Consider the following 22,582-nt stretch of genomic DNA (forward strand, 5'->3'; position numbering starts at 1 on the left):
ATAGCCACGTGGCTACGTTCTCCAGCTCGTTTCTTAGCCTCATTTCTTGAATGTTGGCTACCTATTTAGAAAACAGGTACTTAGGAAGTAAGCCCATAAGGTTTTCCAAAAAATTTAAGATGTTTTGTTTCCAAAATGTGTATTATGCTCAACCTTTAAAGAACATGTATCTCCTAAGCACGCATGATGGCCCTGCGTTCCTGGTGTCATCCACACGGTCTGCTCTCTGTGCGGGGTGTTGATGGACACGTTTGCGCATGGAGAAGGAACTCTGGAGATGTAACTTATTATTTGACTTGGCTGAAAGGTCACGTTACCGAAAATCTTCCTGGGGCTCTATTGTGGAGTCTCCTCTGAGACTTGTGCCCTTTGGGTAATGGACACTCCTTCCTGTGCTTCAGAAAGACGGTCTTCCTTCCGAACTGACCGAGAAGGCGCCTGTCTTTATTTCCAGAATTTTGGCAGCAAAGGCTCAGGTTAGGTTGGGTCTCCCAATCTGTCCGTGGAGGAAGCCTGCGACCGTCTGAGGTGTTCCTCACAAAGCCTCCACTTCCTGAAGAAAACGGACTTTGGACCCAGGCTTCTGAGATTAGGAATCTGGGTTGTTTGTGTTTGCGGTCACTGGTGGGTCATTGTGCTGATGTCAGCGTGTTCAGTCTGGGTTTCGAGAATAAATCAGGTGTTTGCATGAAGAAGCTGATCCTGAAACCGACAGAAACAATCTGTGTTCTCAGTTTCCAAGGCTAAACTAGTTCACAAGCAAAAGGGACCCTGGCTGCTGTAGGCTGACTTTAACCCTCAAATGTATGTAGAATTGGCACACTGAAATGGATATATAATTGTGCTATCAATCTTTTGGTTTCAAATTTTTAATTGGTTGGGGCTAAATCTGGATAAAGTTTTCACATCACAAATTGTGTAGAGTGAAATCTTAACAGTTGAGGTTATATTAGTGTTTATGTTTTTATCAGAAATTAGAAAAACTCCCGGGTGCTGTGAAGTCTACTGAGTCAGTTTCCTGATTGAAGTATCTGAATATGACTGGTAGTGGATTATCCCTTCCAGTCCTCACTGGACTGAATTCCATGGCTTCCAGAGTACTGTCACCCCCTGCTGGCCAGTCCTGGAACCACAGTCTCATAACCAAGAGGTGTGGGGAGACCACAGGTAGAGGAGCAGGTACAGTGCAGAGTGGTGAATTCTGCAGATGTCAGGAGAGAATTCTCTGGGAGCCCAGGTCTCCCAGCCTCTGATGTGACGAAGGCTGTGCAGAACAGAGGGCATATGCCTCCTGTTGAGGGCTGGATGAGATTTTCTCGTACACGAACCTGGAGGTGGGGCAAGGTCAGCAGAAAGGTTGTCCCAGCAACAGGCAGCGCTGGTGAGGCTGGGCAGGTCAGCAGGCAGCACTGCATGAGGGTGGGGGCTGTGTTTGGATGGTATGGACCTGTTCCTCGGGGTTGGTGTGAGGGTGGGGGACTCACAGGGCACAGGGCCACTAAGATGGGCTGAGTCAGGTCGAGGAGGGTCTGAGCGCTGGGTTAAGATGCTGAGACTGTCTCCAGAGGCCTGACCACGTGCTTCTCGCTTTCCTCTGGAAAACGGGTCACCATGAAGACAGGGTTCCAGGTAAATACAGTTAAGGTTGAATTTCAGATAGATAATGAACAATTTTTAGTAGAAGTCTATCCATACTAGTGCATTATTCATTGTTTATCTGCAGTTCAAATTTAAATAGGCATCCTGTGTTTTATTTGCTACATCTGGCCACCTTAAAAGATTATCATAGAGCAGAATGTATTCATCTGATGAAGTCTTACCCTTGGAGGTTATTAACCCAACCATAGGTTGAACATTAATTAAAGCAAAGATGTAACCAAAATTATGGTGTTAAAGCAAAGATACAAGAATTGTAAACTTCTGTACTGACTTAAGATTAAGTTATGCTTTTAACTTGTAAAGCGGGTGTAAAATGCTGTATGCTCTCACTCTGCAGGAGGCTGGTCTTCCTGCAGATGCGCCCACAGTACTGTGTCCGAGACCCCGCTGATTACGCGAGTAGTCCAGCTGTAGTAGAAGCTGAAGTACAGTAACGGTTTTGCTCATCTTGGAGTAATGAAGCACCTTGTGGGCATGATTGACATACTTGTCTCTTTAAAAAAGCTTTCAGAGGATTTTGCTTGGTCCCTTTCCCTCCCGAGACTTCCCTGTAACAAGCAGAAAATGAAAGCATTTTGGTGCAAAGCGTGTGCCTGTGTGTGTTTGAAATTCTATTCCCAGGAATTCAGGGCCTGCAGAACAAGCATCCTGAGAGTCTGTCTCTGGTATTTTCTCCCTTCTTGTCCCTGCTTCCCGCAACGTGCCGGGTGATGTGCTGGGGCCGACAGCCTGGGGAAGAGCGGAGATGGTGGCCCAGTCCTTGTCGCTGGGGATGGCTGGGGCGCTGTGGCGGATGTGCCAGGCTGTGTGGATAGGAGCCTGGGGTTTCCCAGCCGTCCAGCCATGACCCACCGGCCTGCCTCTGGGACTCCTGCTCTCTGGACAGCCGACTTCCGGCTGCCTGAGCCTGTGAGGCGGGGCAGGGTGGGCTGGACCAAGCAGGGACACCTACACCCAAGGGGCAGGGGCTTCAGGAAGTTGAGAGGGTGACTCCTGGCCTCGATTTGAGCTGTGGAGCATCCCCCTGCTGTCACCAGGCTTTCAGAGTTGCCCTCGCCCATGTCTGGGGTGCTCCTGGTTTTCCAGGGACCCTATGTTGTAGGCCTCTTCCTTTCAATCATGTAGTATAAGAAGTTAATTTTATCACTTATGTAGACTCAGTCAACGATTTACCTAAAAACAACAAGCACCCTTTCTCCTGTAAAACGAAATGAAACCAGAACTTCTAAAGAGCTTAGACTCATTACTGATAACAGCTCTGGGATTTCAGCCGTGTGTTTTGGTGAGAGCTCACAGGGCAGTCATCCTAGGTCACAGGACGTGCGCGAAGAGGCATGTTTCCTTGGGAATGAATATCCCCCATCTCCAGGAAGCCGATGTACAGAAACTGTAATGGGCGGGTTTGTGTTCCTCACTGTTCATGGGGACACAGAAACGTACCCCGAGTCTCCATGCTGTAACCTATAGCATTTACAAAGCAATAGACTGCACTTCCTCACAGCCGCTCGGTATTTCTGGTAACTAACAAGGTCAGACGCTGATTCCTGGAAAGTGCTGTGAGTCATGCCACGTTGGTTTTCTCTGAGTAGAAATCTGATTTTTTCCTTCCAACGCCAGCATTTAAATGACTTATCTAACCATGGGCTCCATTCAGATGGGCCCTGTGGTCAGGTCAGCAGCACAGAGCGAGTCCGCCTGCTGCGTTGTGGGAGCGGGTGTGTCCAGGGCACCTCCCCTGGTGCAGCCACCATAGGCGGCGTGAGTGGGCCCCGCCGAGCTCCAGTGGAGCCCAGGGTGTTTATGGAGCCATCCCTGCTGCCCCCTCAGAGGCCACTTGGAGGGTTTGTCTGTGGCTTATGCCTGCCCACCCCCCTACTCGCTATTCCTGGCTGCCAGACCTCTCGCTTTGGACGGTAGTGTCACCCCAAATACACCCAGATCATTCACTGGGTCTTTGAAACTTCACATGAGGTGTGGAACAGGGCTTCAGAGTAAGGCTGTACGTACATGAACGAGGCTGAGTAGATGCACCCACCCTCACGCAGGGTGACACGGGGTGGCATCCTCATCGTGGGAGGCCTGTTGTCTGTATTTGATGTGGGAGCACATTTCCTGGTCTGTGTTTCTGACTGTAGGCATGTCTGTCTCCACTGTAGGACTGGTAGCCATAAAGGACGCCCATGACATAGAAACCAGGCTCAACGAGGTGGAGAAGTTGCTGAAGACCATCATAAGCATGCCATGTAAGGTGAGTGGGTCAGGTCTGGCTGGGTGGGGCGGTGGCACATCCCAGCAGCGTCCACATAGCTGGCCTGTTGGCTCCCTTGGCCACCTGCCCCTCCCTGGAAGTGTCAGGCCATAGGGAGGCCAGTGGGTAGACCTGGGAAAGAAAGACTTTGATGAACTCCAGTGGCTCCATTGTTTCCTCCCTGGGCAGGTGGGAGTGAGGGGCCAAAGAGGCGTTGAGTAGGAAGGGAAGGGGCCCTCCGCTACAGTGGTCCTTGCTTTCCTGCTCCCATGCAGAAGCCCCTGGTCTGGCTGAGGGTGTCTGAGAAGAGGCAATAGGAGCCCGAGGGAGTGTTGGCCTCAGCAGCGGCAGGTGGATAAGCAGCTTGCAGGCCTGGGTGCTGTGGTGATGAGGCACCGGCTGAGTCAGGCGACCACCTTACTCCTGCAGGCTGTTGCCTGCCTCCTCTGTGGGCGCTCATAGTTTACTGTGAAGTGAAGGGAGCTGTGGGGAAATGCTGGCCATGCAGCACTGAGAAAAGCTAGCCAGCTTCTGTCACCCTGTCCCAGGGGCCCTGTGTTTAGCCACGTGTCCATAAATAAACGAGGTCAGCGATTTCCGCCTCTTCCTCATGGTCGGTCCTGTGGGCTGTCTGAACAGCTCTGGGTAGCACTAGATGGGGCCACCTTGTAGAGGATTAATTTTAGTAATTAACCCATTTCTCCCCAGTATTCTAGGTCAGAAGTCGTGCTCACCTTCTTTGAAAGATCTCCTCTGGATCAGGTGCTAAAAAATGACAGTGTACATAAAATTCAACCCAGCTTTCAAAGTCCAGTGAAAATTTCAGGTAAGAGCTACAGGGAAGGCCTGGGGGAAATGCCGCGGGGGTTTCTAGGAGCTTTTCAGTGCGGTGCCTGCGTGGCTGTACCCCCCTCCCCCCCGGGCTCCAGAAAGACAGCCCAACAGATGGTGAGCATCGTGGGTGAGAGGCTGCTACCAGATCCCTATGAACAGTGTGTTTTCTGACCCAGAGTTCACACTCCCCCTCCGTCCTAAGGGAGTTACTTGGCATATAAATTGGAGCTTACAAAGCAGTATAATGATGAAAACATCAATGAGGCATTTCTGATGCAAACTTCTGGAGCCAGTAGTCTAGCCTGCTGAAAAAGATAGTGCACATAATGTGGCATTGAATTGTTCTTAGTCTAGGGCAGCCGTGGCCAAAGGGGAACACACCGTCTAGGTATTGTTAGCATTGATAAATTAACTAAAACATTAACGAAAGAGGCAAGGTCAGCAGCAGTAAGTAATTGTGCCCGGAGCAGCGCGCTGGTCAGCTCACCTGTGGGGTCACATGAAAGGAAGGGGGCCCTGGACTTCACCCTTCGTGGTGGCTTTCTAAGCTCTGGTTGCCCCTGTCGTTAGAACACTGTTGCTTTCTCAGTGCTGTCTGTGAAGGCCGCTGAGGGAAAGAGCTCTGCCCCGGGTCGCAGGCAGGCACCGGGCTTCCCCAGGCAACAGGCAGTCCACTTGTTTTGGCCTAAGAAGTAGCGTTTGCGTGGAGTCCTGCAGGGTCTGCCAGGTGGGAAGGGAGGGAAGGCAGCGGGCTGTAGGCTAACCGTGAGGGCCTGCAGAGCATCCTGGTCTGTAGGAGGCAGAGGGGGGATTCTGGAGGAGGAAGGAAGGAAGAGGAGGAATGGAGGAGCAGCCTCTGGAGGAAGTAGATGAGAGGGGAGACGAGGCCAGAGCCGGCTCCTAAGAAGAAATTGGTGGTCGTGGTGAAGGGGAGACCGAGGAAGCCAACCCGGGGGATGTCATTGGTGGAAAAGTGTCCTTGTTGAGTTCTGTGCCACAGCAGGGACCAGAGTCCTCATTGTGTGTTGGTGAGGTGGGCAGGGTGGGTGAGGTCTGGGAACCTGGGATGCAGAAGGTACTTCCAGGTATGACTGTGTGTGGATGAGTGGGAAGCCTGGGTTTGTCTGTCTGCTGCTTTTGATGTCTATGCAGCTTCCTGTGTGTTCCTGGCAAGAGGAGCAGGGGTCAGAGCCCTCTTCCTTCGTAGTAGAGTGAAGGTGGCTGTCGTTTATCCTGGTGGGTGTCTGTGGGCTCCAGGCTCGGAGGCTCGGAGGGCTCCGGGACCAGATGGCCAGTCCTGCTGGTTGCATGCTGCCAGCTGGAGCGGGGCAAGCTCAGTCCTCAGTACGAGGTGGAAGGGTCCCAGCACTGGTGTCCCTGCTCTGCTTCAGTTCTTTCGTGTTGAGCAAGTGGGAGAGCAAAGAGCAGCACAGTCCTTTCAGGGCCGGTGTTGGTACAAGAGCTGGTGTGCTTCAGGTTGGCCCCACGTGGAGAAGGACAGACTCGGGCTGTGTGGCGTTGCCTCTGAGTACCTCCCAGAGTGCGACCGCATGGGACATCCCAGCCCTCTTAGTGGCCTGTCTTATCGGTGACGGTGACGGGTAAATGCAAGGCCACGTCTGCCCTAAGGAGCTGAGAGGACTGAGATGAAGGGATGGCGGTAGAGTCCCATGCTGATGTTTTAAGTATGTTCTCCCTGTTTTTTTCAAGAGGACTGAGGACAGAAGTTTTGGCTTGCCCTGTATGTGAGCCTCAGTGAGGCCTTGCATGGGTGACCAGGGACACAGTGTCCAGGTCTAGGGAGGCAGGGTGCTGACCTCCTCCTGCCAGCTGGGAGCCCAGGTGTGGGGTGTATGCTCTGCCCTGGGGACATAGCAGTCACTACCCCCCAGTGTTGGCTCTGCACAAAACACTTTATAATAAACGGGGCTGCCAAAAAATGGAGTTTGTAAACATCTGCACGTCGGTCCCCGAAATCCTCCAGCCAGGGGCCTGTCCAAGGAACCCGTGCACGAGGTGGCAGGCTCGGGGAGCACCAATCAAACCCTTCCTGAGCCGAGTCTCTGACAAGAAGGGGTGTCTTCTTCTGCCCTCATCAATGGAGCCCGAAGTCTGGGAGTCTCCCTTTGAAGCTTCCCAGCATAGACTAGCGTGTAGGTGTGTCGGCCTGGGGGTGTTCCATGGAGGTGGGGTGCACACTCACTGCTCGAGGAGATAAATATACAAAGACAAGGCACTGTGGTAAATTAGGAGACACTTTTCAGTTAAACTGGGGTTTGCAGTGGCACCGACATCCCTTTTAAGAACGAGTGCACACGTTTGCCAGTGGTGCCTTTCAGTCTCCGTCCCATATTCTGGGGTTGCTGCATTCGGGGGTCCCCCAGGCCTGAACATCCACAAGTGTCTCTATCAGCCTCACCCTGTCCCTGGTTTATAGCCTGGATGCTGACTGGTCATCCCACAACTCTGGCTCCCTAAGCTTAGTAATTTCTTAGAACCCGGCATCCACAATAAAACCCAAGCCACCCAGTCATTCTAGGCATGTCAGAGTCTGGCTGGCTCCAGCTTTCTGATTTTCTCACCACAGCACCCTCTGCTGCAGACCCTCCGCCACTTCCTGGCTGGGCTTCTGCTGGGGTTCTTGTTCCAGCATCTAGAAGGGTTCAGCAATCTGGAGAAGGGCTGTGTGTAACTTAATAAAGAGTCCAGAGACAAAACATAATTTTGAAAGGCATTATAGGGAGTCAGAGGAGCCTAGCTAAAGAAACTAAGATCTCCTCGTTTCAGGACCCCTTGCTTTTCATTAACACAATTTGTCCTAAGGCGAGGTAGATATATATATACACTTCAAAGGGTAGGGTTAGGTACAGAATCCATTGTCAGATTGGAAGAATTTGCCTACGGCTATTCAGGTGTTTGGCCAGTAGGAGGCAATAACATGTAGATTAAGATGCCCTGAGCTGTCTGGCAGCAAGCAATCATCCCTTTTCAGGTTTGGGAAATGCCCTCAGCCATTCCCAACAGGTGACAACATATGTGACTCAGCCCTTGTTGAGTCCCCAAGTTCCATCAACCTTTTGATGAAACTCTTGCAATTATGACATGGTGGAATTGGCTTCCGGCAGGCTTCGCTTGTGCTGTGTCTGCCCCTCCACGTCCACTCCTGTCCTGCTAAATCCCATTCATTCGTGAAAATGCCCTCACTTGCTGCGACTCACCCAGCCCCTCTTCCTCCTCTCCCCGGAGATTTCCTAGTGCCTTCTCATGCCATTGACATGGCATTTAGGGAGGAGGTGCCATGGGAACGGGCACTGGCCTCCCTGGCTGTGGGAGGCTGCTCTTCACACTGGTGACTTAGGTGCATCAGGCTTCTGCAGGCACAGCCTCCTCTCTAATGTTCAGACTGTGCAGTGGCCACAGGCCCCACTAGGTGGCACCAGGCCCTGGTGATGCAAGAACTGAGCCAGGTCGTGGGCCCATAACAAGGGCAGTGGATTCTCTGGTGATGCTTTGGGTCAGTACAACCTCAAACAGTCCTCACCCTATGTTAATCTAACTACTGTCAAACCTAAGAAAAATAGAATATGTGAATTAATGAACTGAAGGACTGATAGCATATGGAGCACTGGAAACCATGGCTGCAGTTAAAAAAAGAAAAATCATTACCACAGTAGTAATTACTGCAGAAAAGATCCATTGATAGCTGCTAAGATTAGTGGCCAAAGTTTCAGGAGAAATAGGATTTGCAGAATCTGGATGCATCTCCCTAAAGGTATTTCTTAACCACAAGGGAAATATAGTAACCTTTGGGGAAACTGGCAGAAGCCTCCTTACGCAGGTAATCCAGGCCCACATCCCAGGAGTAAGGCCAGTGACATCACACACCCCTGATGCGATGCAGCCAGGAGGACCCAGTGTCCCTCTGCAGGGCTCCTGCTAGAGCGAACCACTGAGGTCAGAGCTCATGGAAGTATCAGACATATCGAGGGACAGTCGGTAAAATAACTCACCAGTCTCTTCAAAAGTGTCCTGGTCATCAGAAATGAGAATAGACTGAGAACTGTCAGAGGTCATAGGAGAGGAGGACACAACCGCTTAATGCAGCAAGGAGTCCTGCATTGGGTCTGAAACCAAAAAAAGCTGGTGAAACTCAAGGGAGGGAGACGTTCCGTTAACAGACCTGTGCCACGGTAATTCCCTGCGGTTGGTAATCCTACCGCAGTTACCTAAAAAGTCAACGTTAGGAGAAGCTGGTGAGGGATATGTGAGAACTCTGTACTGGTTTCACAACTTTTTTATAATTCTAAAATTAGCTCAAAAATGTTAACAAAAATAAGAAATGGCAAAGCAGGACTCTACTTAATGTGAAAAAAATGTAGTTTGAGAATGCACCATAACAAAAATAAGAAATGGCAAAGCAGGACTCTACTTAATGTGAAAAAAATGTAGTTTGAGAATGCACCATTTCATAGAATCAGTCATGTATGTGATTAAATTGGTCAGTGATTTTTTTTTTACTATAAGTATTAAGCTGACGTCTAAGAAATTAAAATGCTGTAATTTTTCTGTAATCACAACACTGCTTTTGCTTCTTTTTATTTGCATGACACAGCAGATACGAAGACATTAGCAACCACAGTAATAACTACCATTCCTCAAGCAGCAGGTGCTTATTCGGTCTTTACAAATACCACCTCGTTTAATCTGTACTTGTGCCCTTTGGGGTGGATACTGTTGTTCCCATTTTACAGAAGAAGAAACTGACTGAGCAAGAAGTAATCTGCTCCCCAGGCAAAAGTAGCAGAACTGGAGTTTCCTCAAAGGCCCAGGTGGCCTTGTGAATAATTAAACCACATTTCTATGCACAAAGGCTGAGCACAGGCAGCTAAGGAATGGTTTGCTACATGTCTATTTTGAGGGGGCTGGTCAAGATTCCATTTTTTAGAGCTTCAAGTTTCACATTTAAGAAAAATTAGGAAGGCCTAGCTGGTTTGGCTCAGTGGATAGAGCGTCGACCTGCAGACAAAAAGGTCCCGGGTTCGATTCCAGTCAAGGGCATGTTACCTCAGTTGCAGACTCCTCCCAGCCTGCGCCCTCATGTTGGGACTCATGTAGGAGGCAACCCAATGTGTTTTTCTCACATCAATGTTTCTCTCTGTCTCTCTCTCTTCCACACTCCCTAAAAAATCAATGGAAAAATATCCTCGGGTGAGGATTAACAACAACAACAAAACACAGCAACAAGAAAGATTAGGAAGTTTCTCTACAAGGTATTTCCTCGGAACGTTCAGAAATGTTTGAGGCACTGACATTTGTTTTCACTTGTAAGGTTCCCCCCATCCCCTTGGTTGGGGTGGGGTGCAGAAAGGTGCTGGGGCCATCTGCCGACTGTGCTGATGTTACTAAGGTCTTCTGTGCTTCCTGAGAGAGACAGATTTGGGTCAAACTTGATGAAAGCAGCTAAAGAAAGTGTTTGTTTTTTATTGTTTTCATTAGGGCTCCCATATGTTTGAAATTGAGAGGGAGGGAATCTTAGTCTTTCTGGTGAAGAGTTAGTCACCTTCAGAGTCACTCAGGCTCCGGTAAACATCATCTTGCACCTTCTCACACCTCAGAAGGGAATAGACCCTGGAGGTTCCCAGCGCCCATGTCCGTTGGTCTTCGCTCCTTCTCAGGACTTGCAGGCTCTCTCGCTGGTTCTCATGCAGGGAAGGTGGCGGCTCTGCTGGGCCCCGCCTAACGTCACTGGGAGTGGGACTGGCTGAGCTGATGTTGAGAAAACCCGTGAAATGTGAGCTGTCACCTCTCCAGAAAGCCAATTGGAAATTTTAGCAACAAATTACTTGGCAAATCTGAACAATGAGTTGTCATTTTAATCCTGTAGGGATGAGGAGGAAACCTTATATTTTTCTTTCTTCATTTTTGTGTAGTTTCCCTATCTCTTCATATGGAGACAAATTTAACAAACTGAAAACCAAATACCTAGAAAGATTAAAAATAAGCATCCACTTATAAAAAGCAAATCCATGCATGGGAATAAAACAATCTAAGTTATGGTCAGATGTAAGAAAAAATAAATCTCCCAAACAGCAATGCGCCAGGTGCCCAGTGAGCCGGGTGCCCCCGCTGCCTGTGCCGTGCCGGGGGAGGAGGGCCGTTTGGAGCTGCGTGCCTCTATGTGTTAGGCTCTGACTGGGAAGATGGTAATCCTTTGGAAAAACCTTTGAATTTGAGAATGCACCAGGAACTTTCCAGTTGAGGGTACTGAGTCCCCAGATCATAGAACCCCTGGCTGATCTGAGCCCCAGTGGTGCGGTAACAGCTACCACACCCTCGGGCACCACCATTCCACCACTTCCAGCGCCCGTCAGACCAAGACATGTGCCCTCGGAAAGCTAACACCACAGAGCCAACAAGACATATGAAGACTTTTTCTTTGTGGGCCTTTTTACATTATCAAAGTTTGTGCTTGTTAGTAAAAAGTCAATTTACATGGCAGAATGAGAGAAAGTGAAAAGTGAAGTTGCCCATTTGGTTTAAGACACACACTGATCTCATTTGATCCATGGCAGCCCCCGGGGGGCGGGGGGGGCCCCGAAGGTGCTGTCCTGTCTGACAGATGGGAGCTTAGAGCCCTGCAGAGCCACGCAGTGTGCCGCGGACCCGACCAGGACTCAAACCAGACTGACAGATGTGGGCTCAATGCTCCTTCTGCCCCAGCTTCAAACGCATGGGGAGGGTGTCTGGGAGAGAGCTCAGACATTCCTGGGGGAGAGAGGCGCCTCCCGCTTGCACAGGCCGCAGGTATGGCTCCTGTGAAGGCTGCGCCAGCCCCTGAATCGTATGCAGGACTCCAGGGTTGGCTCCAGCTGCACCTGTGGGTGCAGTGTTCCCCTAAAGTGTGGGGGAGACAGGGCAGCAGGTGGAGGGGGGAGTCTGCAGATTGGTGTAAGCCCCAAACTTTAAAACTTCAAAATCCGACCCGACCTGAATATTTACCTGTTGCTTTCATTTTCAGAGATCATGAGGTCCAACGGATTTTGTTTAGCAAATACAGAGACTATCGTTATCGACCACAGTATACCCAACGGAAAAGAGCAGCACCTGGGTGTGGATCCGGCAGAGCATTTGTGAGTACGCTGGTCTGCATGTCGTTTTACAGATGGGATCCTGGAGCGGTTGGCTAGGGCGGACTGGGTTCACCCCGTGCGGAGCTCTGTAGGCAGGAACTACCCGTGGCCACAAACACCAAGCCATCCTGCCTGTATTTGGACACTTATTTAGAGAGTTGGCCTTTTCTAGAGGACGTAAGACTGTGGTTCATAAACCTGTGGGGACACAGTTCCTTCGCCCTAGTGGCTGGCTAAGTGGCCAAGCTTCAGGGTCTGGTCTGTGCTGGGCCCTGAGGGGGCACAGGGACCACAGCCTCCTTGGTGCCAGGCCTGGTCTCCTGGGATGGGGAGAAGTGGCACCTGCACCTCGGCCTCACGTCGCAGGGCTAGACCTTCTCCAGACGCCCGGGTGCCGGGGCCTGGCCCAGGGGGCCTGCTCTGCGGAGGGGAGGATGAGTGACTAGTGAAGGTGGAACAGCCAGAAACACCACTTCTCCGTTCTTCCTCTCTTTAGCAGAACTTTGGCCTGAGTGCCCTGGGGAAGCTGGCACTGGGCCCCCTTGAGGCACAGCTGCCTTCTCCTCAGGAATCATCAGACAGCAGCTTCAGGGAATCATAGCGTGGCTTCTGTGGACTGTCGACACAAGGGTTGTGTGGGTGTCAGGAAGTGATTTAGCCTCTCCTGGCTCCTCTGAATCTTTAAAGTGGGACCACTGTGTTCTCCAGCGTCCACTGTGCAGACCTCAGGTCCCAAGGGTGGCACACCTGGCTCAGGAGCCCAGAGGCAGCGCTGGGTGTGCAGTCTCCCTGTGGGCAGGAGAAGCACACCCGTGGGCAGAGGGGCTGCTCAGCATCCCAGGCCCCGGCCCATCCACTCCACTGAAAACAGACATGGACTAGGACAGATTCATGCTGAGACACCCAGGCGAGGACTGCAGGACACTGTGTGACCCCAGGAGTGACAGCCCCAGGTCGGGGAAGCCCTGTCAGCCCCATGGAACGGGCTCTTTCTTAGTGTCTCATATGTCGCTCAGTTAGGTGGCACAAGAACCCTTCACTGTGGTGTCATGAAATGCTGGTGAGGCCGAGGGGTCCCTCCTATAAAATGCTGCTGTTCCTTTGCACACCCTGCCCTGCCACACGCGGCACGGTACCTGCTGTGTGTGTACGGAGGGCGCGTTAGTTCATGCTGTAATGCAGGGCTGGCATAGTGGAAAGCCCTCCACAGTTTGACATCGATCCTAAGTGCCCTCCTGCAGTGACCTGCTGTACTCTCTCCATCTGGGTGGCGCTGGGGCACCGAGCCAGCTGCAGCCCTCACCTTTGTCCTTCCTGTTTCAGGTTTGAGAACGGCAGTGAGTTCACCTCCGAGCCGGAGGACGGCGATGACCCAGCAGCTTATGACACCAACCTGTCCTATTACCACCTGGTCCCCTTTGAGACGGACATTTTGGACTGAGTCTTCATGGGCCCTCCTCAGCCCTCAGCTGCTGGTTCTGCTGCTGTTCACTGGGCCCTATCCCACCAGGGCCCCCATGCCTGCACTGACTGAGCACGGCTCTGCTGCCAGGCCCCGCACCGAGGCCTGGTGTTCTGTGGTGAGTGGAGTAGTGGGGGTTTCTGGGGTTAGCACCGACCCCACGATCTCCAACAACCAGGAGTCCGGCCCGGGAGTCCGCGACGCCTACTGCTGAGGAAGGCTCTCTCCCACTGCACACCCCCGGCCTGTTTCTGCATTCCTAGGACTCGCTCGCTCCCCGTGTGGAGGAGCTACAAGTGCCTGCAAGACATCACAATGCCAGGGGGCCACCCAGGGCCTTGCTGGGTTCCTCCTCGCCTGTGACTGCTTCCTGGGAGGAGCCTCCTCCTGGTGCAGGGGCCCAGGGCCAGGCGCCCCTCCCTCCTGCCATCCCCAGCACGACAAGCACACAGAACAACCCACGTGAAATCTGTTGAGTCCCAAGTTCTGGGCGACACAGGCAGGGCATATTAAGTAACCAGCCTTTTCCTAAGAAGCAGGATGTGGGGCTTCCATTTGTTTTTCACCTTTTGTCTGGAAACTGAGGGCTGGCTTTGTGTCAGCCACAGTGGGTGTTTATAGAAGGGGAATTGTGGATGGGGACAGGAACGGGGGATCATTGATCACGGGGTGCTTATGAGTTGGGGCTGAGTTAGTGATGCTGCTCAACAGGAAGAGAACCCTGCCTGGCCTGCCAGCATCTCTTCAGGGTCACAGTGCTGTGGCCACCTGGGCCCCGAATTTGTCTCCTGGTGACCAGCTCTCCACCATGGAACTGCCATAGTAACGTGAGGGAAGAGGGTGAGAGGAAAGCCACGCACTCAGTTCGCCCGTTGTTTCCCTCTCCCTCAGGGAGGGTCTGGGGTCTGCGTGCTTATCTCCTTTATTTCTTCAGTGTCTACTAAGGACCAATATCTGCTAATGTAAATAATAATAAATTATTGAAAGTCCTAATTATTTTACACAGTCTGTTTTTTAAATCTATTTTAATGAAATAAAATATATTACTCTTTTTTTCTGGATGTCGTGTTTGCGTATGAAGGTGTGCCTCCTCGTATTCCCTCCAGATAGGGGTGGAAGCCAAACCCTGCCCTCAGGGCTGGTCCTGAGCCCCGGCCCTCGTCATTGAGCAAGGTGTTAGGTTAGTTGTGTAGGGTTTTCCTCTTCTCCATGTTCCTCGTTGGAACATGTTCTGTGGCCCAGGAAACCTGTTCTGTGGCCCAGCTGCACACGCGGGATCTCCCTTCTGCCTTCCAGCTGTGCTCAGTTTACTGCACCCTCCTTTCAGGGGGCTGTTAGGTGGCTGATGGGGGTTGACCAGTTGCCTTTCTTTTCTTGAGGGTAAAATTCACTTCTGTCCAAGGATAGGGCTGGTTGCTTAGCAGTTAAGGTTAGAATCTATCACCAAAGAAGTGAAAATATATGCCCACGCCAAGACTCAAAAAACCAATTAGCTCATGTATCATCCAGTGGATATTTCTGGAATGCCTGTGTCCCTGAAGGGGCACTATGCACACCGGAAACCGAGGCTGCCTGGTGAACAGGGCGGGTAGGTGTGAGCCCATGCTCTGGAATTACAATGAGCCGCGAGAAGCACCTTACACTCTCAGGAGCAGCAAAACCAAAGCCATGTATCAAAAGGCTCCACTGTGAAACAGGCGGCTGGTGTCCACAGGAAGCCACCGCAGAGCTCTGGCACTCAAATCCACACATTGCAGGGACTCCCAGAGTTGCATCCCAGCAGACAGGCCACACACTGCGAGGGTTTAATCTTCTGGAAAAAAAGAGAAAAAGAATATTTGTAACAGCAACAACTGCTGAAAAGATCGCCTCCATGTTTACTCCTGGTTATGTGCTTTTTCCTCTGTGAATGCAACAGCATCCCAGTGTTAGAGAATTGCCTGGCTTGCCTTTCTCTCTTCATGGTTGCCATTCTGTTACTGGAGAATTCCGTGGATTGTCCTCTCTGTTGCTAGTGGGAGAAGGGTTCTAGGGCACCACTGGAATAAACATTTCCAGAGGCCCCTACGGGAGGATAAGATGTAGAAAGCTTTATTTGTGTTGAATTACATCCCCTGGGTTGCAAAGTTACATTTCCCTTAAACCAGTCCTGGAAGAAGCTCAGCTAGGGATTCAGCAGAGCTAGAAGCAAAGCCAGTGTCCAGAGTTTCCCTCGCATGGTGGAGCTGGGTCCAGCACAGCATCAGCCCATCAGTCCGTTCCAGCCCATCAGTCCATTGTGTGGGGCCACACGGCTGTGGGCCATGTGGGCGAGTGCAGAGTGTGACAGCTAATGGAGTCATCACCACAATCCAGTTTTAAATTTTCCTCTCCCCTTAAATAGATGCCTTGTGCTTGATTTCAGTCTTACTCCGATTCCCAACCTCAGGCAACCACGGTGCAGGCTTTCGGCCTTCGTGGATTTGCTTTTCCTGGACATTTTGTAGATCACACAGAATGTAGTTTTCGTGTCTAGCTTCTTTCACTGGAAATGCTGCTGGGACGCCCATGTCCTAACAGGTGTGAGTGCTTTATTCCTGTTGTGTGCAACAGTCCATTGTATTAATGCACCACTCGTGGTTTATCCAATCATCAGCTGACAGACATTTGGTCTGTGGACACTTTATGACATTGTGAGTTACGGGGCTATGAACACCGGAGCTAAAGTCTTTGTGTGAATATCCATGATTCTTTTTTCTTGGGTACATACCGATGAGTGGAATTGTTGGGTCAAATGGTAACTTTATTAACTTTTTAAGGAATTGCCAGACTGTTTTTCAAATTGGTATGCCATTTTATATGTATATTCTCTCCGGCCTGTTTGCAGGTTCCTTTCTCCTGACGAGACTGGGTATTGTCATTCTCTCTGATTGTAGCCATTCTAGTGGGTGTGAAGTGGATTTAATTTGCATTTCCCTCACGACTTCTGATGTTGAGCACCTTCTCATGTGCTTTTTGGCCGGCCATTCATTAATCTTCTTAGATGAAATGTGCAGTCATGTCTTTGCCCATTTTATTTAATTTTGAAATAATTATAAATCACAGAAAGTTGCAGAGTAATAGAGAGGTCATGTGTACCCTATTCTCTTTTTGTCCCAGAGGTAACATCTTACATATTTTACTATATGATCAAAAGAAGGAGATCGACATCAGTACAGTCCATAGACCTAATTCAGGTTTTTATCAGTTTTACACAGACATGTGTGTGTCCAGGACGTTTCTCACATGTGTAGATTTGTGCAGGCACCACAGTCAAATGATGGAACTTGTTTATTACCTCAAAGATCTCCCTCCTGCTACTCCTTTATATTCACATACACCACCCCCCACCCACCCCAGACTCTAACCCCTGACAACCACTAATCTGTTCTCCATCTCTATAATTTCATCTTTTGAAAAGTGAAATAAGTGGGATCCTACAGTATATGACCTTTTGAAATGGGCATTTTCCAGTCAGTATAATACCCTTGAGATCAGTACAAATTGTTGCATGTATCAGTAGTTGTTGTTGTTGTTTAGTATTTAGCTGTGTAAAGTTTCAAGAAAGAAATGACAGGCTCCAGCTTATCTTTGGCTCCATCACCAACATGAAGGCAAAAGGTCAGCAAAGGGAACAGCCCCACAGGGCAATGTCTCTCTCTCTCAGGCCTCCTCCTTCTCAGTCTTTTCTCCCCCCCGGCACAAGCAGAGTGAGCACCTCTGTAGTCCCTTGAACCTCTGTTCTGACACCCTCTGTCCACTGTGCCTTCACTCTCCAAACCCTCCAGCAGAACAGGCAGTGTCTCCTGTGTCACCATCCCTCCATGTCTCTCTGAGGACAGGAAGAGTGACTAATTTGCCTATTATCCCATAGCCACTGGGATTGGCTGAATTAAGGAATGGGTAATTAAAGAGAACATAAAAGGAAAAAGGTCACATTGAACAAAGTTCTAAACCGTGTTTCCCCAAAAGAACAGCCGACAATAAACTAACATAAAGAAATACTTTTAAAAATGTTATGCCCTGTCCCATGTTGCTCTACCTGCACAGTGGAGGTTCTTAGGTTTGATTCCTGGTCAAGGGCAGGTACCTGGATTGCAGGCCCGATCCCCACCCCTGGTCTGGGCATGTGTAGGAGGCAACCAATTGATGTGCCTCTGTCACATCAATGTTTCTCTCTCTCTCTCTCTCTCTTTCTCTTCCCCTCCCCCTCCATCCCTCCCTTCCACTCAAAATAATCAATGGAAAAAATATCCTTGGGTGAGGTTTAACCAAAAAAAAAAAAAAGTTGTAACATCCAACATCCAAAATTTCTTAATCTACAGAAATGAGTTGTTTCTCCCAATTCCATCACTCAAATCAGAGAGATTATTTCTAAGTTAAGGAAGCAATAACAAATGACAAAAAAATATTTTTATGGTCACTTTAATACCATTAATGACCTTTACTGAAACAGAGGTGGCCTGAATACCTCTCTCCATGTATTTTTATAAGTATTAATAACCCTGTACACTAAAAGGAAGTTGAAGCAAAATGCCAAATCTTTTCTAAGACTTTTAGCAACATTTAAAAAAATACAAAAACATATACTCCAAACCTTATATTAGTAATCACTTCTGTCCATAAGTGGTCAATAAAAGTTTAGAGACAATTGACTGTTCTGGTGTAAGAAAAGAGCGTTTCAATTATATTTGGAGAATGAGAAAAACTGTGTCTCCTTGGAGCTTGCTTACGGCTTGAAAGGTTGACCTTTGCACCCCTGAGAAAGGGTGCACTCCCAAGTCCGGGGAATGAGCGTGGCTGCAAGATAAACAGAAGAGAGGGCATCACAACCACATCAAAGGACGATATCACATGCTTTCCGGTAACACTGTCCAAACTCTGGGCACAACCCCAGTCAGAACACAATTTCCTAAAAAAGGAATGACTACTTCATGTTAATGTATTCTACTACATTCTAAAGATTTCCAACTTTTCTTAGAATTCCTTCTTTTAAAACAAAATTAATTCACTTTCAGACTCAGAAAATAAACTGTTTATATGACTCAATAAGATCTAAAGTATGTTCCTGTATATTCAGACATATGCACACAAAATAAAACCATGTCCCTGTAAACAACAAAAAAAGCTAATGTAAACTAAGATGAAGTACCAATATATTTTTGCAATCAGTATACATCAGTCAGCTGCCAGTCAGTGGTAGAAATGAGGCAACCAAGCTTATGAGGAGCACAGGCAGCCTCCAAATATGACTCAGAGAAAAAGGGCAGCGCCGTAGACCTGGAAGTCTTACTAACACAACGGAATAATGGCTGTCTTCCCCCAAACCCACCCAAGCGCTGGCAACAGAAACTTTAAATCCCTCAAAACTAAGACAAAGTCTCAACAAAGGCATCTTTTGGGGGGCTATCTTGGTAAAGCAAGGAAACACCCCCACTGGATTCCCACCTCGGAGACACCATGCTGGAGACAGAAGGAGACCAGGGTGCGCCCTGGTGGCGGGTAGAGCGCTGACTGGGGACGGAGGAGTGATTCTCCGCACAGGCTCTGAGGTGGGCTGCGAGGGAGCTACTGGGGGCCGCATTCTGGGGTTCCCCAGAACTTTAAAACAACATTCTGGCCTTAGCTGGTCTGGCCTTAGCTGGTTTGGCTCAATGGATAGAGCGTTGGCCTGCGGACTGAAGGGTCCCAGGTTAAATCCCGCAAAGGGCACGTGCTGGGTTGCCACTAGATCCCCAGTAGGGGGCATGCAGAAGGCAGCCAATCAATGATCCTCTCTCATCATTGATGTTTCTATCTCTCCCTCTCCCTTACTCTCTAAAATCAATAAAATATATTTTAAAAAAACATTCTGTTCCTTAACTCAATAAATAATATAAGTAATTTATTAAATACGAAAGAAAAATACAAGTCACTTGGGAAAATTAGACACTTAGCTTTTCAAAACGCCAAGAAAATCCATTCAACCACTAATTGTAAAAGCATCTCCTCAGAACAGCAGGATTTCCAAGGCAAAGACACAACGTGAAACCATTCGTTTTCTAGCCCGCGGCAGGAATTATGGTCCTGTCTTCAGTCCCCTGGGTGCCCGCCCACCTTGATGAGGGTCCCCAGAGCTTTCACTCCAAGGAGGCTCTGGCAGATGCTGTCTAACTTCCTGTCCCTTCCACCTGGAGTCCCTCCTCCTCTCCCTAGGGGCCTTACCCACAGGCTACCTACAGGCTGTGGTGCTGAGCCACCAGGATCGGGAGAGCCTTCTTCCTAAGACCCGCTGTCCAAAACTAAGTCCACAAAGTCACAGAAGCACCAACCACCCACAACTGCAACCCCCACCTCAGTGCACAGTGTCACCTGGTGAGCCCAACAGAGATGATACACAGACCCTCCCCACAGGAGCAGATGAGGGGCAGGGACGGCTCTGGGCACCTCCCCTCCTTCCCTTCCAAAGCCCACTCTCGCCTGACCTTTCCCTACATTTAACTGTCTCCACGGCTTTCCTCCACCAGCGCCTCTCTTTTAAGGGAAAGAGCATTAGACATAAACTGCAAATACAGTGGGGCCTTGACTTACGAGTTTAATTCGTTCTGAGACCGAGCCCGTTAAGGAGCTCATTAAAGAGCTCGTTAACTCAAATTACTCTATCAACTCAATGCAAAAAATCGACCCAGAGACAGCTGGTATCTCAAAAAACTCGTTAGTCGGGACACTAACTGCAGTTGTGTCACTAACACCACTTAACACCCTTTGCCTCACTTTTTTCATCTGTAAATGGAAAAATGTTCCTAAGGATAGAGGTCATGTCTACAGACTCTGAAGTTCCTAATGCCAGACACACTGACACATCCAGAGTGAGTGAGTGAATGCATCTGAAGCCCGGCTTCTAAGGAGCAAACCTCAGTAAACACACTCTCCTGCTCCCGGCCCTCTCACAGGGAACAACCCTGGTGCACACCCCACAGCCAAACCTCCATGTGCTCAGGGACCCGGAAGATTCGGCAGCCACTCAGATGCAGAAGGAAAGCAGGCCCACCTGGAAGGACGTGGGAACACAGACGAGGTTCAGGTTCTCCTGCTTCACTCTTTCAGCCGCGGAGAGAGAAACCATGTCAGTGGGTTTCACTCTCTCACTTCACTTTTCTTGTCTTGGACACATTGGCTCAAATCCAACAGAAAAGGAAAGTCTGCCTTTCATACCATGTCCCCCCCTTTTTGACAAAGTTGATGAACATACCTCACACATCACAAGACGGGGCAGTAGAAAGCCTAAGGCGGTGAGTACTAACTATGGAAGAGCAACGCCAGTGTCTGCTATTATGTGCCTGGCAATAGTCAAGGAACTGTGTACCTGGGAACTCTTTTAATCCTAAAGGTCAGTTATAACCCAAAGGAAAGGTACAATTATTACCTCCATTTTACAGAAGAGGAGACTGGCACAGAGAGGTAGAGTATCTGGGTAGTTACACAGCTAACAAGTGGCAGAACTGGAATATGACCCCTGGCAGTCTAGCTTCAGTCTTAAATACTTCCCTATACTGCCTTTTACAGGGAAAAGCTAGAGGTCAATTTTCACATTTAATACAAAATATAATATCATTTGTAGACCCCAGAAGGTTGTTAGACTGGGCTTATTCATGCATTCAGGGATTGCACCTTTCAGGAAAACTTGATTTTTTAAAAAAGGTCTTAAGAAAAACACTGTCTTGTTGAAATTTAAGTCATATATATATATATATATATATATATATATATATATATATATATATATATTTCAGAGGGAAAGGGAGAGGGAGGGAGAGAGATAGAAACATCAATGATGAGAATCATTGATCTGCTGCCTCCTGCATTCCCCCCACTGGGGATTGAGCCTGCAACCCGGGCATGTGCCCTGACCGGGAATCGAACCGTGATTTCCTGGTTCACAGGTTGACACTCCACCACCGTGCCACACCAACTGGGAGAAATTTAAGTCTTTTTCATTACTTGGTTGCATCTTTTGAGGTTTAGATGTCACTATTACGAAACCCACAGTTAATTCTTGAACTTAAAATCCTCCACACACTCAGTGCTAAGGCACAAGGATGTACAACGTTACAGCCCCTGTTCGGCCCATGAGGCAGCTTCCAGAAGCCAACACACCAGCACCACAGCCACTCCTTACAGACAGAGCGGTGCTGGACTCTGCCTCCTGAGCACTTTGCCCCTGGAACTACAAGAGGCCAGCACTCTAGCAAGCCTCTCCTCTGGGCTTGTTCTTACAAACAAAAGCAGGGCAGTAAAACCTGTGGAGCAGCCACAGGGGCTGGGAATTCCTGCTCCTTCCTAAGCACAGACACCCTAATCAGAAAAAGCCAGCACCCGCGGGAACCAGGCCGCAACTGCAGGCACCTCCCATTCACTTCAGAGTCAAGCCTGCACTGACCTTAATGTGTTTGCCTGAGATTGTCTGAGGGTCAGAGAGCTTGCCTCAGGGTCCCTGAGACCACACACACACACACACACACACACACACACACACACACACACACACGAGGATTAAAATTCTGTTGACACCTCACCTAAGTTGGCTCCTCCCTCCCAGCTGAAAAGAGTAAACAAAGATGGGGCAACCCCCCCAAAGGTGACTGAAGAGGTAGAAGGATCCCTCTCTAAGGGAAGAACAGAAACACTCAGATGGCCTCAGGCAAGCAGCCCCTCTTCCCAGCTCCTTGTGGCTGGAGACCAACCGGCACATGCAAAACCTCTGCCCCCCACCCTTTTACCTCCCCACACCCAGCGCACCACACAAAACACCCCAGAGACAGCTCAAGAACATGCCTGTTCACTGCACATATGGACAACTGTAGAACTATTTCCAATTCCCAACACTAGGCCATTATGTCTGAAAAGGGGAGGAGAAATAACCAAACCTTATTAATACCATCTTTTAGTCCCTCTTCAGCCGCCTCCTAGAGCTACAAGACTGTTATGAACAGTAGTTCACCAACCAGGGTGCAAGGCAAGCACTGCGCCCATTTTACAGGAGCAAACCTCCGAACCTCAAAGCGGGTCTTTATTACAGTGCCAGGGGCAGTTTATCAGCACAGCCCTCCTTCCATCTGACCCTGACCTCACCATCTCCTCCTAATGAGATACACTGGGCAAGTTTACAAATGTTAGGAGCTTATTTGAGCAAAAACAGATTCAAATTGTGCAGCATCCAAACTAGCCGATAGAAAGGAGCTTCACGGAGCT

The 22,582-nt window shown here is 49.4% G+C and overlaps 1 protein-coding gene across 2 annotated transcripts; it reads left to right on the top strand.

Moving 5' to 3' along the window:
• The first annotated feature begins 1,070 nt into the window (after positions 1-1,070).
• On the top strand, positions 1,071-14,386 carry PXDC1 (PX domain containing 1). Of its 2 annotated transcripts, none has more exons than XM_023751383.1 (6): positions 1,071-1,179; positions 3,816-3,907; positions 4,616-4,733; positions 9,354-9,407; positions 11,760-11,871; positions 13,195-14,386. In XM_023751383.1, the coding sequence occupies exons 1-6, from the start codon at positions 1,086-1,088 to the stop codon at positions 13,310-13,312; spliced, it is 588 nt and encodes a 195-aa protein (XP_023607151.1). In that variant the 5' UTR covers positions 1,071-1,085; the 3' UTR covers positions 13,313-14,386. The 2 variants fall into 2 exon arrangements, with proteins under 2 accessions (XP_023607151.1, XP_023607152.1); XM_023751384.1 differs by having other exon boundaries at positions 9,357-9,407.
• Positions 14,387-22,582: the final 8,196 nt, after the last annotated feature.

This window comes from Myotis lucifugus, unplaced genomic scaffold (assembly GCF_000147115.1).
Source record: "Myotis lucifugus unplaced genomic scaffold, Myoluc2.0 scaffold_21, whole genome shotgun sequence".
In the NCBI taxonomy this organism is placed as follows: domain Eukaryota; kingdom Metazoa; phylum Chordata; class Mammalia; order Chiroptera; family Vespertilionidae; genus Myotis; species Myotis lucifugus.

What these genes read in the sequence shown, in the direction of transcription:
- PXDC1 (XM_023751383.1), top strand. Translation starts at nt 1,086, where the DNA reads ATGGCTTCCAGAGTACTGTCACCCCCTGCTGGCCAGTCCTGGAACCAC. An exon ending in AAGTCCAGTGAAAATTTCAG is followed by an intron (nt 4,734 to 9,353) that starts GTAAGAGCTACA and finishes TGCATGACACAG; the next exon opens with CAGATACGAAGACATTAGCA. An exon ending in TACCATTCCTCAAGCAGCAG is followed by an intron (nt 9,408 to 11,759) that starts GTGCTTATTCGG and finishes TTTCATTTTCAG; the next exon opens with AGATCATGAGGTCCAACGGA.